The sequence below is a fragment of the Scyliorhinus torazame genome, chromosome 13, assembly GCF_047496885.1.
Source record: "Scyliorhinus torazame isolate Kashiwa2021f chromosome 13, sScyTor2.1, whole genome shotgun sequence".
NCBI classification, from domain to species: Eukaryota; Metazoa; Chordata; class Chondrichthyes; order Carcharhiniformes; family Scyliorhinidae; genus Scyliorhinus; species Scyliorhinus torazame.
In genome coordinates, this window is record NC_092719.1 from 116,483,105 (window position 1) to 116,502,453 (window position 19,349).

Consider the following 19,349-nt stretch of genomic DNA (forward strand, 5'->3'; position numbering starts at 1 on the left):
ACCTCCAGATTGTCATGAATTTTTAGTAGGATCTGAATCCCTCTATTATTTTTAGCCAGTATTCTGTAACATCTTGTGGCAGGAAGTCTGCTAACTACCTCGCCATCGTACTAGTTTTAACTCTTGTTTGGCATTTGACAAATAACATCTTTTAATGTACCTTCCCTTTCCCATTTCCTGAATGCTTTCTGCATTCCATTGAGCAGCAGGGTGGCACAGTGGTTAGCACTGCTGCCTCACAACGCCAGGGGCCCAGGTTCGATTCCGACCTTGGGTGACTGTGTGGAGTTTGCACTTTCTCCCCGTGTCTGCGTGGGTTTCCTCCAGGTGCTCTGGTTTCCTCCCACAGTCCAAAAGATCACCTAGTCCCACAGTCCAATGATCACCTAGTCATTACATCTCAAGAGTTATCCCGCCCTGCACAATGGAACAAGAATTATTTTATCAAAACAACATTTGATCTTGTATTGTTTCAGCCTCCTGATGTAGATTTTATGGTAGTCTGCTGGTGTTGTTCTAAGGATGAAGCTGTCTTCTATTTCCAGGGCCTTGGGGTGAGGATGAAGAGTGGACAGACAAAGCACGGAGAGTTATAATGGAGCGAATAGGACTAGCTACAGCTGGGTAATGATCTACACTATTTTTAAAAAATAAATTTAGAATACCCAATTTTTTTTCAATTAACGGCCAATTTATAGCGTGGCCAATCCACCTAACCTACACATCTTTTGGGTTGTGGGGGTGAAACCCACACACATAGGAAAAATGTGCAAACTCCACACAGACAGTGACCCGAGGCCGGGATCGAACCCAGGTCCTCAGCAGCACCGTAGGCAGCAGTGCTAACCACTGACCCACCGTGCCGCCCAACCTATACTATTATACATATTTTTATTCAGGGGATGTTATTATAAATACCCCTGACTCATTTGTCATCACTTTTTTTTAATGTTGACACTTTGGCCATACAATTGGTAGCTCACTAGCTGAGTGTATTAAATAAATATTTAGACACTAGTTATCTCCTCAAAGGATATTAATGCACTAGTTGTGAAAATAGACATCTTAATGGTCAGTTTTACTGATAGCTTTTTAAAAAAAACTGAATTACAATTATGGATTTGAACTCAAAATTATTAACTCTGGTCTCGGGGTTACTGGTCCAGTAGCACTCCATACCATACCTTTCTTCATCGGTTAAGAGGAAAAGCACAAATTCTGGCTTTTGTGTGCCAACTAACTCAGCACTGACCAAGGATGCCACCTCTAATCTTCCTGCTTTTAATGGTCTCAGTAAGACAACAGCCTTCAAAGCCTTCAATTTTTTCACAACGTGTCGGCAGTGGCTATTCCTCTTCTCTAGCCTTTGACGGGCAGTAGTTGCAAATCTGTGTCCACTGCGAGCTTGAGTTCAAACCTTAACTGGAGTGCATTACTTCATTATTTATTGTTGCCAATGTAATTTTGTTTTTTCCCAGAGAACCTTACCACGACATCCGTTTCAACCTGATGGCAGTGGTGCCGGATCGGAGGATGAAATACGAGACAAAATTGAGCCTTCTGAAAATGAATCGGCAGACAGTGCTGGAGGCCCTACAACAGGTATTGTATGAGAGAATCAGATCATGAACTGACAAGTTTGTTCCAGTTACATTGATTAAGTGGGATGGCAGTCACACGATGTATACAAGACCAGACCTAGATTAGGTGTAAGGAGGTGACTCTTCTCTCAAAGTAGACCTGCGGAACAGGCTGTGATTGTGCGGTGAATGCTGATTCACTGAGTTTCTTTGGGAGGGGGAGGGTCATCTTTCTGGCTGGAATAGAGTTCACATTTTACTGCAAGGAATTATCAGCACCAAAGTGATCTCCTGCACTTGGTTCAATCACCTGGAGGGTCAGAAAGGAGTTTCCCAAAATTTGTTCTCCCAGAATTGACCTGGGCGTATTTAGTTTTCTCGCCTCTCCCAGATGATCACCTAGTTTTGGAGGGGTAACGAGTGTATACATTGTGATCCATAAGGTAACAACTATGTGGGCCATGCTGGATGGACCAGTCTATTATGGTCTTATGGTTCATAGGGAAGGAAAGGGTGATATTAAATTCTGCAAACATTGCACAGCACCACCAACCTAATATCCATGGAAATCAGTAATTTTAGTCTTTCAGCATCCACCTTGTGCCTTCTTCAGATTCTGGGGCCAATAACCAGTACAGGTATGTTCAGGAGATTTCTGCTGCTGCTCTCTGGTGGGACTTACTACTTTACCATTCAAGCTCCACTGTGACTCGAGGCACACTGCCACTTCGGCCCCCCCCAAGGAAGGACAGCCGCATTTCAGCTGAGACATTAAGCTGAGGAACTGTCTTGTCTCCTCAGGTGGATGTGAAAAAGCAAGTGGCATTGTTCGAAAAAGAACCTTGGCTTCTTCCAGTGTCTTGACTAACATTCTTCCTTCAATCAATATCGTTCATTCACTTGCAGTTTGTTGGATCTTGCTGTGCACTAGTGGGCTTCTATATTTTTTGCATAACATTGACTGCACTTCAAAACTGATTGGTTATAGAGGCCTTTGGGATATCTGTCAAGAGATAATGAGGCACTGTGTAAATGCAAGTTCATTGCAATAAACGATTGCTTCTTTAGAAACATGGTACGCATGTTGTCATGGAGAATCGGGAAGTTTAAATCTGTCTTTTAGATTTTTATTGTTTTACACAGCTTTGTACCAGGTAGATTAGAGTCTTACTGGGCAATAGATTTAATTTCCTCATCCAGGTTATAGGACTCCCAATAACTGTACTTGACCAATAGGATTAGATTGAGAGCTGCAGAGGAAGCTTACAAGTTCCACACTTAACATGGGCTAGTGTAATGAGTAGCCCTTCCTGCTTTAAAGGAGACCTTCATACTGTATGTGTGTACTCATTATAGATTTCTTTCCTTCAGGTAGCCCAGATTTATTTTCATTTCAATCCATAAGCCGTGTTTCTGCCTGGGTCGAATTTCTGCCTCCTGCACAAGCTCTAGGATGTATTCTATCGCAGTAACTCTTTGAACCGGACCTTCTACTTTCTTCTTTTAGCTGATCCGTGTCACTCAACCAGAGTTGATCCAGACGCAGAAGCCACAGGAAGCTCAAGCCATGGAGGAGGCAAAGCAAGCTCTGAACAAACCTGCACCTGAACCGGAGAACAACAAGGCATACCCTGTACAGGATAATCTGCAGAGTGGTAAGTGGTAAATCACCGTGCAGAACACACCACTGAATGGTATATTCATTTAGTCACCAACTCTTCCCTACACAAGGGGGGGCAGCACAATGGCACAGTGTTAGCACTGCTGCCTCACGGTGCCGAGGATCCAGGTTCTATCCCAGCCCCGGGTCACTATGCGCGTGGAGTTTGCACATTCTCCGTGTGTCTGCGTGGGTTTCACCCCCACAACACAAAAAGATGTGCATAGTAGATGGATTTGTCCTTTAATTGGGAAAAAAATAATTGGGTACTCTAAATTTATTTTTAAAAACTCTTCCCTACACATATCTGTAGGAACATTTCAAAATTTTCGGGTTGTCATTAGTAGTAATACTTATACCGTGACACATGTAATGCAGATATTGCTGTTTGCACTTATGTATATGGGTGTTACTGCCAGTCTCTCTCCTGGTCTTGCTGCGTTTTCTGTTTTGTGTTTGCACCCATCCTGACTTTTAGCTCTACCATCTCTCAGCCAAAGGCTCAGGGACTTGAGCACAGAATCTGAATTGACATTCCAGTGCTGAGGGAGTATGGTGGAGTTGCCATCTTTGACTGAAAATGCTAAACTGCATTCCCCTTTCTCTGGATGTAAAAGTTCCCCTTTCGCAATTCAAAGAGCAGCGATGAGTCTCCAGCCAGCAATCTTCCGTCGACCAATATCACCAAAACAAATTAACTGATCATTCATTTTATTTGCCGAATTTACCATCTCCTTAGCCTTAAGTTCACCATCTAGCCATTTGACGCCTTTATTGTCCAGAGAGGGCCTGGATCCAAGCATTGAGTCCCTCTTAAAATTCTCCCAAATTTTGTTCCTTTGCATTTTGCAGGAATTCACATCTGCTTAGAACCATAGAATCCATAGAATTCCAACAGTGCAAAAAGAAGCCAATCGCCCCTTCGAGTCTGTGCTGACCCTCTGAAAGAGCGCACTATCTAGGTCCACTCCTCTGCCCTATCCCCATAATCCTGCTTAACCTGCACATCTTCTGACACTTAGGGGCAATTTTAGCATAGCCAATCCACCTAACCTGCATGTCTTTAGACAGCAGGAGGAAACCTGAGCATTCAGAGGAAACTCACGCAGACACGGGGAGAAAGTGCAATCTCCACACAGTCACTCAAGGCTGGAATTGAATTTGGGTCCCTGGCACTGCTAATCAGTGTCTAGGGCATCTCAAGTGAACAACTTGGAGGCCAACAGTTCTCCACGAAAAGAATACTCTGTCCCCATGTTCCACACTTAATCATTCGACTGTTTTATTCACAGGCCTTGTACGTTGAGCTAGTGCCCATGGTCCTTGTACACAGGATTTCTCAGGCCAATGCCTACTGTACACTTGTAGGAAGCCAGGCTTGTCTTGACCTATTTCCTATCGTATAATTATTGAAATAATGGGCATATTGAAAAATTGCCCATTTAGCACAGGGATCATTGCATAACATGACTGCATTTTTTTCCAGGATCCATTGAAGCCGCCATGCCTCAAACACAACCAGTTTGTACGTCCAGCCCATCAAGCAAACCAAAACCTCCAAACAAAAATGTTGTGTCCAGTACAAATGGACCCACGTCTGCTCCCAGTCCTGTCATCCAACAACGCCTTCCAGCTTTCCTTGATAACCACAACTATGCCAAATCGCCAATGCAGGTAGTCACATCACTTCCTCTCCTGAGACTGGGCAAATTGAACTAATTTTATTGAGCAAAATCCAGATTTTGTCAGTGGATTATTCCATTTACAGACTTGCAAATATGTTTTACAAAGTAAATTTTGTCGTGTTCAACCCGCGAGATATGTGTGCATGGGATGGAACGTGTTTCACACAGCATCAGAATTGGGTGCTCCCAGGATTGTTGCAGCACAGTTGAATGAAGAGCAATGGCCCCTACAATGCATTAATCACTGTGCCATAACACCAAGCTAAGCAGGGAACAACCCCATCGGTGCAGCATTTAAACATTATATACACTTTACTTTTCGTGACTGAGATTATTGGCTTTATGCTCATTCAGAAGTATCGTAGAATCCCAACAGTGCCATTTGGCCCATCGAGTCTGCACCGACCAAATGAGCACTCCACCCATGTCCATCTTCCCCATCTTGCCCTATCATTGCATTCCTGTAACTTAACCTGCACATCCCTGGACACGATGGGGCAATTTAGCACCTTTGGACTGTGGGAGGAAACCGGAGCACTTGGAGGAAACTCACGCAGACAGGTGGAGAACGTACAAACTCCACACACAGTAGATTAATACAAGTAGGTGGATACAGCACAAGCATATATCACTGTTATCTCATCAGTGCGTTCTGGATTCAGGCCAGGATTTGACCTTGGAACCAGACCAAATTGGGCGGCACAGTAACACTGGTTAGCACAATTACTTCACAGCTCCAGAGTCCCAGGTTCGATTCCTGGCTTAGGTCACTGTCTGTGCGGAGTCTGCACGTTCCCCCCGTGTGTGTGTGGATTGGCCATGCTAAATTGCCCTTAGTGTCCAAAATTGCCCTTAGTGTTGGGTGGGGTTACTGGGTTATGGGGATAGGGTGGAGGTGTAGGCTTGGGTAGTGTGCTCTTTCCAAGAGCCAGTGCAGACTCGATAGGTCGAATGGCCTCCTTCTGCACTGTAAATTCTATGATCCAAAATGCAGACTCTTTGATGGTTGATATTATAGTTGGATAGTTATGGATCACCTATTGGGACATCGCCGCACATTTCGGCAGCTCCCGCTAGAACAGACCTTTGGGCTCTCCGGAGGAGCCCCAACAGAGATTTTTTTGATCGAATCCCGTGTGGGAAGGTGAAGTAAGGTCCCCCTTCCATCGTGTATGGAGGGGGCTAGAAGTGGAGGGACAAAAAAAGAAGCTTTGGAGCAGCAGCAGAAACGAGGGGGAGAAAACAAGATGGCGGAGGGCGGAGATCGAGCAGCATGGGGGCCGGACCAGCAGGAGTTTCTCAGGCGCTGCGTGGAGGAGCTTAAAAAGGAGGTGCTGGCGCCAATGCTGTTGGCGACCCAGAAGGCCCAGGCGGTAGAGCTCCGAGAGGTGAAGGAAAAAACTAATGAGAACGAGGACGAGATCTTGGGCCTGGCGGTGAAGATGGAGGCGCACGAGGCGCTGCACAAGCGGTGGGCCGAGAGATTCGAAGTCCTGGAGAACAGGTCGCGGAGGAAGAATCTCCGGATTCTGGGTCTCCCCGAAGGAGTGGAGGGGGCTGATGCTGGGGCGTATGTGAGCACGATGCTCCATTCGCTGATGGGTGCAGAGGCCTCTCCGAGCCCCCTGGAGCTAGAAGGGGCTCACCGGGTCCTGGTGAGGAGACCGAAGGCTGGTGAGCCGCCAAGGGCGGTAGTGGCGAGGTTCCATCATTTCGCGGACAGAGAGAGTGTCCTGAGATGGGCCAAGAAGGAGCGGAGCAGTAGATGGGAGAATGCGGTGATCCGAGTATATCAGGACTGGAGCGCGGAGGTGGCAAAAATGAGAGCTGGCTTCAATCGGGCCAAGGCGATGCTGCATAAAAAAAGGGTGAGATTCGGAATGCTGCAGCCACTGTGGGTCACGTACCAGGACCGACACCACTATTTCAAAACGCCAGAAGAGGCGTGGACCTTTATCCAAACGGAAAAATTGGACTCGAACTGAGGGGCTGTGGTAGTGGGGGAGATGTTGACTGTATACAGGGTTGTAAATATGGGTAAAGAATGTTTCACGGGTGGGACGATGGATGGGGATGGGGGAAGAGTTTTTGATGGGGGGGACAGTGAGGAATGTGGGCGTCGGTGCTGGAGGGAGGTGAGACTCGGGGATGGGGGAATTAGGATAAGGCCGCAACAGGAGCTGCGCCACGGGGGGCGGGGCTGGCTTAGGAAAGCGCGGGCTTTTTCTCACGCCCCCCAATCCGGCTGATCACATGGAATGTGAGAGGCCTAAATGGGCCGATTAAGAGGGCCCGAGTGTTCACGCACTTCTAGGGACTGAAGGCAGACGTGGTCATGCTTCAGGAGACACATCTGAAGGTGGCAGATCAGGTCAGGTTAAGAAAGGGATGGGTAGGACAGGTGTTCCATTCTGGTCTGGATGCGAAGAATAGAGGAGTGGCAATACTGGTGGGGAAGCGGGTGTCGTTTGAGGCCAAGAACATAGTGGTGGATAACGGAGGCCAGTACGTGATGGTGATGGTAGTTTGCAGGGGACGGGGGTGGTATTGGTAAATGTATACGCCCCGAACTTGGACGATGCTGGATTCATGAAACGTATCATGCAACACAGTTGGCAACACAGGTGGAGAAGGTAGTCAAGAAGGCATACGGCATGCTTGCCTTCATTGGCCGGGGCATTGAGTATAAGAATTGGCAAGTCATGTTGCAGCTGTATAGAACCTTAGTTAGGCCACACTTGGAGTATAGTGTTCAATTCTGGTCGCCACACTACCAGAAGGATGTGGAGGCTTTAGAGAGGGTGCAGAAGAGATTTACCAGAATGTTGCCTGGTATGGAGGGCATTAGCTATGAGGAGTGATTGAATAAACTCGGTTTGTTCTCACTGGAACGAAGGAGGTTGAGGGGAGACCTGATAGAGGTATACAAAATTATGAGGGGCATAGACAGAGTGGATAGTCAGAGGCTTTTCCCCAGGGTAGAGGGGTCAATTACTAGGGGGCATAGGTTTAAGGTGAGAGGGGCAAGGTTTAGAGTAGATGTACGAGGCAAGTTTTTTACGCAGAGGGTAGTGGGTGCCTGGAACTCGCTACCGGAGGAGGTAGTGGAAGCAGGGACGATAGGGACATTTAAGGGGCATCTTGACAAATATATGAATAGGATGGGAATAGAAGGATACGGACCCAGGAAGTGTAGAAGATTGTAGTTTAGTCGGGCAGCATGGTCGGCACGGGCTTGGAGGGCCGAAGGGCCTGTTCCTGTGCTGTACATTTCTTTGTTCTTTGTTCTTTGTTTGTATGTTGGGGCGCATTCTGGACTTGGAGGTAGGAAGTTTGATAATGGGGGGGGACTTCAACACGGTGCTGGACCCAGCACTGGATCGCTCCAGATCCAGGACTGGAAAGAGGCCGGCTGCCGCCAAGGTGCTCGGGGTTTATGGACCAGATGGGGGGAGTAGACCTGTGGAGATTTGCCAGGCCTTTGGCCAGGGAATTTTCTTTTTTCTCCCATGTACACAAGGCCTACTCCCGGATAGATTTTTTTGTTCTGGGCAGGGCATTGATCTCGAAAGTGGAGGGAACGGAGTATTCGGCCATAGCCGTTTCGGACCACGCCCCACACTGGGTGGAATTAGAGCTGGGGGAGGAGAGGGACCAACGCCCGCTGTGGCGGTTGGATGTGGGACTGTTGGCAGACGAGGAAGTGTGTGGGAGGGTGCGGGGGTGCATCGAAAGGTATCTGGAGGCCAACGACAACAGGGAGGTGCAGGTGGGAATAGCATGGGAAGCGCTGAAGGCGGTGGTCAGGGGAGAGTTAATCTCCATCAGGGCTCATAGGGAGAAGAGAGAGGGCAGGGAAAGGGAGAGGTTAGTGGGGGAGATTTTAAGAGTGGACAGGAGATATGCAGAGGCCCCTGATTAGGGACTACTCAGGGAGAGGCAAAGTCTCCAGACGGAATTCGACCTGTTGACCACAGGAAAGGCAGAGACACAGTGGAGGAAGGCACAGGGGGCTTTGTATGAATATGGGGAGAAGGCGAGCCGGATGCTGGCACATCAACACCGTGAGAGGATGGCAGAGAGGGAAATAGGTGGAATCAAGGATGGAAGGGGAACTACGGTGCGGAGTGCGGTGAAAGTGAATGAGGCATTCAAGGCCTTCTACGAGGAGCTATATAGGTCCCAGCCCCCAGGGGGAAAAGAGGGGATGCGACGATTTTTGGACCAACTGAGGTTCCCGAGGGTGGAGGAGCAGGAGGTGGCTGGTTTGGGGGCGCCAATTGGGGTAGAGGAGTTGGTTACAGGACTGGGGAGCATGCAGGCAGGGAAGGCCCCGGGACCGGATGGGTTCCCGGTGGAGTTCTATAGAAAGTATGTAGACCTGTTAGCCCCGTTGCTGGTAAGGACTTTCAATGAGGCAAGGGAGGGGGGGGGACCCTGCCCCCGACAATATCGGAGGCGACGATCTCTTTGATCCTGAAGCGGGATAAGGACCCACTGCAATGTGGGTCGTGTAGGCCGATCTCGCTCCTCAACGTAGATGCTAAGTTGCTGGCAAAAGTGTTAGCTACGAGGATTGAGGACTGTGTCCCGGGGGTGATTCACGAGGACCAGACGGGGTTTGTAAAGGGCAGGCAGCTAAATACCAATGTGCGAAGGCTGCTGAATGTGATTATGATGCCATCGGTGGAGGGAGAGGCGGAGATAGTGGCAGCTATGGACGCGGAGAAGGCCTTTGACCGAGTAGAGTGGGAGTATCTCTGGGAAATGTTGAAGAGGTTTGGGTTCGGGGGAGGATTTATTAGTTGGGTTAAGCTCCTGTATAAAGCCCCGGTGGCGAGTGTGGTCACGAACCGGCGGAGGTCGGAGTATTTCCGGCTGTACCGAGGGACGAGGCAGGGGTGCCCCCTGTCCCCCCTGCTGTTTGCATTAGCAATTGAACCTTTGGCCATGGCGTTAAGGGAGTCAGGGAAATGGAGGGGGGTGGTCCGAGGGGGAGAGGAGCATCGAGTGTCGCTGTACGCAGACGACCTTTGCTGTATGTGGCGGATCCAATGGAGGGGATGGTTGAGGTCATGCAGATTCTAAGGGAGTTTGGGGACTTCTCGGGCTATAAGCTCAATGTGGGAAAGAATGAGCTCTTTGTGGTGCATCCGGGGGATCAGGGAAGAGGGATAGACGACCTACCGTTGAGGAGGGCGGAAAGGAGCTTTCGATACTTGGGGATCCAGGTAGCTAGGAGCTGGGGGGCACTGCACAAACTTAATTTGACGCGGCTGGTGGAGCAGATGGAGGAGGACTTTAAAAGGTGGGATATGTTACCACTCTCGCTAGCGGGTAGGGTACAGTCGATTAAAATGGTGGTCCTCCCGAGGTTTCTTTTTGTATTCCAATGCCTCCCAATTGTGATTACCAAGGCCTTCTTTAAGAGGGTAAGCAGGAGCATTATGGGATTTGTGTGGGCGAGCAAGACCCCGAGGGTAAGGAGGGGTTTCCTGGAGCGTAGTAGCGATAGAGGAGGGCTGGCATTGCCGAATCTGGGTGGCTACTACTGGGCAGCCAATGTGGCGATGATCCGTAAGTGGGTGATGGAGGGAGAGGGGGCGGCATGGAAGAGATTGGAGATGGCGTCCTGCAAAGGAACAAGCCTGGGGGCGCTGGTGACGGCACCGCTGCAGCTCTCGCCGGCAAGGTACACCACGAGTCCGTTGGTGGCGGCAACGCTAAAGATCTGGGGGCAGTGGAGACGACACAGGGGTGCGATGGGAGCCTCGGTGTGGTCCCCGATCAGAGATAACCATCGGTTTGTCCCAGGAAGGATGGACGGGGGGTTTCAGAGCTGGCATCGGGCAGGGATTAGAAGAATGGGGGACTTGTTCATCGATGGGACTTTTGCGAGCTTAGGGGCGCTGGAGGAGAAATTTGGACTACCCCCGGGAAATGCCTTCAGGTACATGCAAGTGAGGGAATTCCCGCTGCTCTCAGCACAGGGGATTCAAGACAGGGTGATTTTGGGCGTATGGGTCGGAGAGGGCAAGGTGTCGGCGATATACCAGGAGATGAAAGAAGAGGGGGAGGCTTTGGTAGAGGAGCTGAAGGGTAAATGGGAAGAGGAGCTGGGGGAGGAGATTGAGGAGGGTCTATGGGCTGATGCCCTAAGTAGGGTTAATTCCTCTTCCTCATGTGCCAGGCTTAGCCTGATACAATTTAAGGTGGTTCACAGAGCGCATATGACGGGGGCGAGGCTGAGTAGATTCTTTGGGATGGAGGACAGATGTGGGAGGTGCTCAGGAAGCCCGGCGAACCATGTCCATATGTTTTGGTCATGCCCGGCACTGGATGGGTTCTGGAGGGGAGTTGCAAAACAGTATCTAAGGTGGTGAAAGTCCAGGTCAAGCCAAGTTGGGGGATAGTACTATTTGGAGTAGCGGACGAGCCGGGAGTGCAGGAGGAGAAAGAGGCCGGCATTCTGGCCTTTGCGTCCCTGGTAGCCCGGCAAAGGATCTTGTTAGTGTGGAAGGATGCAAAGCCCCCCAGTGTGGAAGCCTGGATAAATGATATGGCAGGGTTTCTCAAGTTGGAAAGGATAAAGTTTGCCTTGAGAGGGTCTGTGCAGGGGTTCTCCAGGCGGTGGCAACCGTTCCTAGACCATCTCGCGGAGCGTTAGATGGAGTCCGGTCGACAGCAGCAGCAACCCAGAGGGGGGGGGGGAGATATCTTTTTCTGGGGGGTGGGGAAGAGGGAGGGAGAGGGAAGGGGGGTTCTTTGGGGGGGGGGCATCTGAGCAAGAAAATACATAAACGATCCGGAAAACTGGTATGTACGGGAAGAATCCAATGTACAAAGCCCTGTATCATATTGATTTGCCATGTTTATGTCTTGATATGCAAGTTTTTTCTTCTTTTTTGTTACGGGGGGGGGGTTATATGGTTGAAAATTCTGTTAAAAATTCTTAATAAACATATTTTCAACAAAAAGAATGGATCACCTATTGGGGCTGGGTTGAGGGTTAGCTGTCCTTACCAAGTTACTACTAAAACTAAAAATGCAAATTCGTAAGTTTACATTTCCCAGTTTGTTGAAATAAATGGTCTGTTTCCAAATAGGAGTTGTGTATTTTTCCAGAGCAATCTCTGGATCTAGAATTACCCAGCCATGCTGTCACAGCTCTTTAAGAATCATAGAATTTAAAGTGTAGAAGGAGGCCATTTGGCCCATCGAGTCTGCACCAGCTCTTGGAAAGAGCACCCTACTTAAGCCCACGCCTCCACTCTATCCCCATAATCCAGCAACCCCACATAATCTTTTGGACACTAAGGAGCAATTTAGCAAGGCCAATCCACCTCACCTACACATCTTTGGATTGTGGGAGGAAACCAGAGCACCCGGAGGAAACCCACACAGACACGGGGAGAATGTGCAAACTCCACTCAGTCACCCAAGGCCGGAATTGAACCCAGGACCCTGGAGCTGTGAGGCAGAAGTGTTAACCATTGTGCCACCATGCCACCCACTATGGCACATTGTGTTGTACTCTGAAGATTACAGCTTCACACCTCACTCCAGAGACTTGAGTATATAATCTAGAGTGACGCCCCCATGCAGAGCAGAGGGAGTGTATCATTGTCAGGGGTAACATCTTCCTGCTGAGATGTCCAAGGTCCTCTGCCAAAACGTTTCTCCTTATTGACTCTTATCAAAACCATTCATGATTTTGAACCCTTCTATCTACTCTCCACTTAATCTTTGGTGCTGTAAGGAGATCAACCCTAGCTTCTTCACATAACCAAAGTCCCTCATCCCTGGACCTTTTCTGCTAAGTCTTTTCTACATCTTCCCCAAGGCCTTGATATCCTTCCCAAAGTGTGATGGCCAGAATTAACGCAGTACTCCAGCTGAGGCTGAACCAACGTTTTATAACGCTTTGGCATAGATCCTTCTTTTGTTTAGTTTCTGACTCTACAAAGCCATGGATCCCATATGCTTGGAACAGCCATCTCAACTTGTTCTGCCTGTCACCTTCATGATCTATATACGTACATTTCCAGGTCTCTCTGTTCCTGCACTCACTTTACAATTATACCATTTAGTTCATATTTATTTCTCCCAGGTCAGAAGCTGGGAACTCTGCGGAAAGTAATTCTGCTCCTGACTTCCCAAACAAGGCCTGTCGATCATCTACAAGGCACAGGTTAGGAGTGTGATGGAACACTCCTCCATTTGCCTGGATGAGTACATTTCCAAAAACATTCAAGAAGCTTAACACCATCCAGAACAAAGGGATCTGCTTGGTTGGCACCCCATCCACCACCTTCAACATTCATTCCCTTCATTACCAACACACAGCGGCAGCAGTGTGCACCATGTAGAAGAGTGGGCAAGATGAAATACAATGGAAGTGTGAGTTTATGCACTTTGGGAGGAAGAGTAGAGGCATAGACTATTTTCTAAATGGGGAAAGGTTTCAGAAATCTGAAGCACAAAGGGACCTAGGATTTCTAGTTCAGGATACTCTTCAGGTTAACGTGCAGGTTCAGTTGACAGTTAGGAAGGCAAATGCAATGTTAGCATTCATGTCGAGAGAGCCAGAATACAAGAGCAAGGATGTACATCTGAGGCTGTTTAAGGCTCTGGTCTGACCCCATTTGGAATATTGTGAGCAGCTTTGGGCCCCATATCTAAGGAAGGATGTGCTGGCCTTGGAGAGGGTCCAGAGGATGTTCACAAGAATGATTCCAGGAATGAACAGCTTGTCGTATGAGGAGTGGTTGAGGACTCTAGGTCTATACTCGATGGACATTAGAAGGATGAGGAGGGATCTCATTGAAACGTAAAGGATGCTGCGAGGTCTGGATAGAGTGGATGTGGAGAAGATGTTTCCACTAGTAGGAGAGACTTGAACCCAAGGGCACAGCCTCAGACTGAAGGGGCGATCCTTTAGAACTGAGAAGAGGAAGAATTCTTTCAGCAGAGGATGGTGAATTTGTGGCATTCATTGCCGCAGAAAGCCATGGAGGCCAAGTCACTGAGTTTCTTTAAGACAGAGCTAGATGGGGGCTTCCGGTGCGGCACGTAGGTGGAGGTCGCACGATGGGTGGCTCCTGCGAGAATCTTTGATTTTCAGATCTTTATGCCCGGTCTCAGGGGTACGTTTTGGATGAGCTGGTGTGTTAAGTTCTGAGCAAATGGTGGAATGTCGAAGTTCCAGAAGAAAGGTCAGAGAAGGAAGGGGGCAAGTGAAAGTCCGCTGGCGAGTGCTGTTGTGAGTCCAACAGGAGAATCGATGGCGGGTGTTGGTTGGAACTCTGACTGAGATGGTATCGGGGGAGTTTGAAAGGATGTTCACCAAGTATTTAGAGGTGTTTCGGAGGGAAATGATGACCTTGTTCAAATAGTGGGTGGAGCAGACACTTAACGAAGATGTCAATGGAGGTGTGGGAGCATAGAGAGAAGATGAAGGGGATGGAGGAGGCATTGTCACAGCACAGTTCACCTTGATGAGAGAGGAGTTGCGGAGGTCAATAAAGGACGAAGAGTCAAAGTGGAGGACCTGGAGAAGTGAATGAGGAGGCAGAATTTGTGGATAGTGGGCTTGCCCGAGGGGTGGAAAGCCAAAGGCTGACCGAGTACTTCACGAACATCTTCGCCAAGCTGATTGGGGAGGGGGAAGAGACCTCCCTTTATGAGTTGGACAAGGCCCATCGGTCACTCCGGCTGAAGCCTAAAACGAGTGAACCAGCGAGGGTTGTCATACTCTGCTTCCACCGCTACCAGGCCAAGGAGAAGGTTTTGAATTGGGGAAAGCATAAGCAAGAAGTGAAGTGGGAAGGCGTTGGGGTGGACGGTGGAGTTGGCTCGAAGGCAGGTGGCCTTTGGTCGGATGAAGGTGCTGTTGTACAGCAGCGGTGTGAGGTTTGGGATGGTCTACCTGGAGCTGAGAGTGATTCACAATTCAAAGGACTTCTATTTTGACATGGCGGAGGTGTTCGTGAAGGTGGAAGGACTGGGACTCAGATGAGTTTGGGATTTGGACTTGGACCGTGTGGACTGGGAACTTTGTTCTTTGATTTTTTTCCACTTGTTTTTTTATGTGTTTATTCTTTTTTGGTGTTTTTTCTTTTATTCGGTGGATGTATTCTCCCCACTCTGTATGGCTGGGGGGGTGAAGTTTGCCTTTGGTGGGAGTGTGGGGTGGGGGCGGTTGGAGGGTCTTGGGCATGGGGGTGCCAGGTTGCTGAGGGTGTGTTTGGGAGGAGGACGAGGCTCTGGCAGGGATCACCGGGCTAGCAAACTGGAGTGTGGTGGGGGGAGGAGCCGCAATCGATGGAGTCTGGTTGGACAGGTTTTGACGGACCTGGGAGGTGTAAATAGTGGGGGGAAGGGATCGATACCGGGTGAGGTGTTTTCATGAGGACGTGGTTGGGGGGCATTCTGGGAAAGGGGAGTGGGGGTTGACGGTGACTAAAGGAGGGAGCGGGTCCTGCCAGATGGGCAGGGCCTGGGGTAGTGGTGATGGTGGATAGAAGGGGGGGGGGGGGGTGAGAGGCCCCCAGTCAGAATGGTGATGTGGCACGTGAAAGGGTTGGGGGGAACGGTGAAGAGGGCGAAAGTTTCCTTCGCTTGGAAGGGTTTGAAAGGTGATGTGGTGATGCTGCAAGAGACCGATCTGAGGGTGAAGGACCAGATGAGGCTCAGGAAGGGCTGGTTGAGCCAGGTGTTTCATTTGGGGTTTGATAGCAGGGCCCGGGGGGTGGCAGATTTGGTGGGCAAGTCGATGAAGTTTCAGATGGAGATGGTGGTGGCGGATCAGGGGGTAGGTACGTGATTGTAACAGGTGCGCTGGAGTGGAGGTTGGTGGTGTTGGTAAGCACATATTAGGCGTTGGTAAGCCCCCAATTAGGATGGTGCGGGGCTCATGAAGCAAATGCTGGCTGCCATTCTGAATCAGGATACCCATGAATTGATTTTGGGGGGGATTGGAACACAGTGCTGGAACTGAGGGTGGACAGGTCCCAGCCGCGCTTGCTGACCCAGTCGGTGAGGGGGTGGGGGGCAAAGGCATTGGCTGGGCTTATGAGGGAGATGGGAGGGGTTAACCCGTGGAAGTTTTTACACATTCGTTTTTGTCCCCGGTGCACAAGGTGTTCTCGAGGATTGATTTTTTAATGGTGGGGAACGCGCTGTTAGTTGGAGTATACGGCAATTGTGATTTCAGATCATGCTGACAAAAGTTGAATTCTTTACCCGTCAGTCTGGCCTCAATAAAACTCGAGATGGATTTGTAGGCATAGTATTATTTATTTTTTTACCAACTTGCAAGTCTGACTCGCTTCTCAGGGACACAGAACCAGTCTCCTGGACCCCTTGGAAACGAATGAGGTCCGAGACAAAGGGATCTCTGCAAATACATTCAAATGGCATCACGTTTCACATACAGATTCCCATAGGTCATCCTATAGCCCTCCTGACCTGGCCATACATCCTAATTGGCTCACTTCTCATTCCTTAACCCTGGGCCTCTTGTTACCCAGCATCCTTTTCCCCTCCTCTACCAGACACCACTCCCCCTTCCTTGCCATGCTTGCTGAAATCCTTTGTCCTTTGTGAACTCACTAGAATTAAACTGGGCTCTATCTACATTACTGTAACTAATATTTAAACTTACTATTTTATATCACATTCGTCATTCCCTCCTTTTATCATTTCATGATAACCTATCTATTCAATCCGTAGCTACGGCCCCTCATCTAAAAGATTTGTCGCTGCATTTCCAATTCCTGTTGCAGCCCCCCTTCATCCGCTGCACCCTCGTGGATCCTAATAGCCAAGATTCTAGGGGCGTCTATCTGTTCCAGTGCACCCCGCATTCTACCCATCACGCATTTAAGGATGGCCAGGCCCATGAAGATGCAGCCGAGTGCCACTGCTAAATACATGGCCATATTTATCAACCAGTCCTTCCAACCTCCAAATCCCCAGTTACCCCAAGAGCCAGGGTCCTGCATTCCGTCCAGGTGATCCCGTATGCGATCCATAAATTTCTTGATGTTAGCGGTTAGGTCTTGAACTCCCATGATACACTTACCCTGCACTATGGCGCATACCCCATCCTCATGGGCCAGAAGATAGTCAAGAGCATATCGGTTCTGCATTGCAAACAACCGCAGCTGAGACAATTCCTTGGTTATTGCCCCGAGGGCTCCCAAGGTTTCGTTTTCCAGGATGGTAAGGCCACAAATAAAATAATTCCTATCGCTGACCGCCAAGGAACCCCCCACACCTCCCAGTGTCAAGACGCTCCGAATTCCCCACCCGGCTGAGTGGCCCCGGTTGGGTGCGAGAACCTGAGGGCTTTTTCCAGTTCTCGCAGAATTCAGCTGAGACTGCCCGGCGTGCTAACTGATTGTGCAGTATCCACGCAGAGGGGCAGGGGACTGTGGTAGGGACTAGAGTCCCGATAGCAATTTGGCGGGGAAATGGGGGTGGCAAAACATTGGTCGCTGTGCCATTAAAAAAAAAAGTAGTATCCTTGCTCCGTGTACAGGCTAGCATCACAATCAGTATATCGGTTGCGTAGGGATCCCCCAGTAGCCCAGTTTATCCAGCTTTGGAACACCCATTCGGGCCTCCCAGCAATGCGGAAAGCCCTAGTCCCAACAGTGATATGAGAGACATTCGCCCAGCCACAAAGGAGCTGGAGGCCGGCGTTCAATGGAACGCAGGTGGTGTTGTAATAAATGCATTGGCCAGACGCCTGAGTAATATGACACCTCCTGCCCGTACAGGTGGGGAACAGAATGTTATATTCGTTTCTACCTCTACCAGCAAACAGCCGTACCCGTCACTGCTGAAACAATTCTCGTACGACCGGGAATCTCTATTGGGAGTGAAGTGGCTAGGTATGTACGCCCTCCACCGTTACAGCCTATCATACTGTGAGTGGGAATTATCCCGAGGAAGGGGAAGGCAAATAGCCGGTGGTGCTGGACCCGGATTGTAAGGAAGAGTGACTTGCTCGGGCGGTGGCTCGGAACGCTGACAATGAACCACCGTTTGGGGAGTGCCCCAAAGCGGTGAAACAGAAAATAGCCTAGACACCGATGCGGTATTCGGGTAGCAGACAACCCGACCCTGGCCATACAAGTGGTGGTAAATCTGGTAGAAGAGATTCATACTACCCGGGTTTTCCTCAGTCTGGGTCCTAAATGAATTTAGTGTATCTCCTGATAACCTACGTTCTAGTTGTACTCCCCTCCTTACACGCCCCGTCCTCTCTCTAGTCCCCCTCTCTCTCACAACCTCTTCCTACCCTCTCCTGACGGTCTGATTTTATCTTTATGGCACCAATCTTAACACATCCAAAATCAAATTTACATGTACTCCAAAAACAAGGCAATGTCCATGTAATGTTCCCTTCCCATCGCCGGGACTGGTGCAATTGCTTCATGAGTCCTGCATTGTCCGTTAACCTGATGACCTTCCATGAGTCGATACCATGTCCTTGTATATATGGGCAGCGAAGAACATCACCTCTGCATAAACATAATGTCCTTGTAGTTTGGTTGGGGTCACTCCAAGCGAGGCGAGGCCGAAGATTACACAGGCGGTGCGCAGCCACCTCATCATGCTTTACACCTGTAAAACAGCGCTGGGGAAGGGAGGCAGATTAGTAACCGACCTTTTTACAGTGGTAGAAGTGGACCCAAGCACTCCGCCCCTCCACTTTAACTGCAGTGGGGGTGGTAAGGAGAACTTGGAAGGGCCCCTCCCATCGTGGCTCCGACCCTTTCCAAGTCCAATTTTTGACCATGACATAACTACCGGGCTGCACTGAAGTGAGCTAGGTAATGGGGGCGGAGGCGGGTGAGCCGCGCGAACCTGGCCATGGAGCTCCTTGAGGACCTTAGTGAGGGCTAGAACATAGGTGGTCATTTCTTCAGTCATATGGTGAAACTGAACCAGTCTGGGAACATGCAGGCTCCAGGGAGTTCTAAGGGGCCTGCCATTAAGGATCTCGGCAGGAGAGAGCCGGGCCGGTCCCGCAGGTGTAACCCGCAGCTGGAAGAGGGCAACGGGGAGCAACTTAAGCCATGTCAGTCCCGTGTCTGCTCTTAATTTAGCCAATTTAGTTTTGAGGGTCTGATTGTGTCTCTCAACCAACCCGGCCGCCTGCGGTATGTACGTACAGTGTAACTGGTGGCGTATGCCCAACTGAGAGCTGAACTACTTGTTAATCTGTCCAATAAAATGAGGCCCGTTATCAGAACTTAACTGAGCTGGTATACCGTACCGGGGAATGATTTCCCGCATCAGAACTTTAACCACAGTAGCAGCTTTATTATCGGTAGTCGGATACGCCTCGACCCATCTGCTGAACACATCCACAATGACCAAAATATATTTATAACATTGACACCTTGACAC

At 49.5% G+C, this 19,349-nt stretch overlaps 1 protein-coding gene across 3 annotated transcripts in view; it reads left to right on the forward strand.

Moving 5' to 3' along the window:
• bap1 (BRCA1 associated deubiquitinase 1) overlaps positions 1–19,349 on the forward strand; it is a 166,887-nt gene that overhangs the window by 131,251 nt on the left and 16,287 nt on the right. For all 3 annotated transcript variants that reach the window (XM_072472086.1, XM_072472087.1, XM_072472088.1), the window contains exons 8-11: positions 546–624; positions 1,479–1,602; positions 3,088–3,235; positions 4,727–4,914. In XM_072472086.1, the coding sequence (XP_072328187.1) occupies positions 546–624; positions 1,479–1,602; positions 3,088–3,235; positions 4,727–4,914 (539 nt within the window). The remainder of the gene's footprint in view (positions 1–545; positions 625–1,478; positions 1,603–3,087; positions 3,236–4,726; positions 4,915–19,349) is intronic.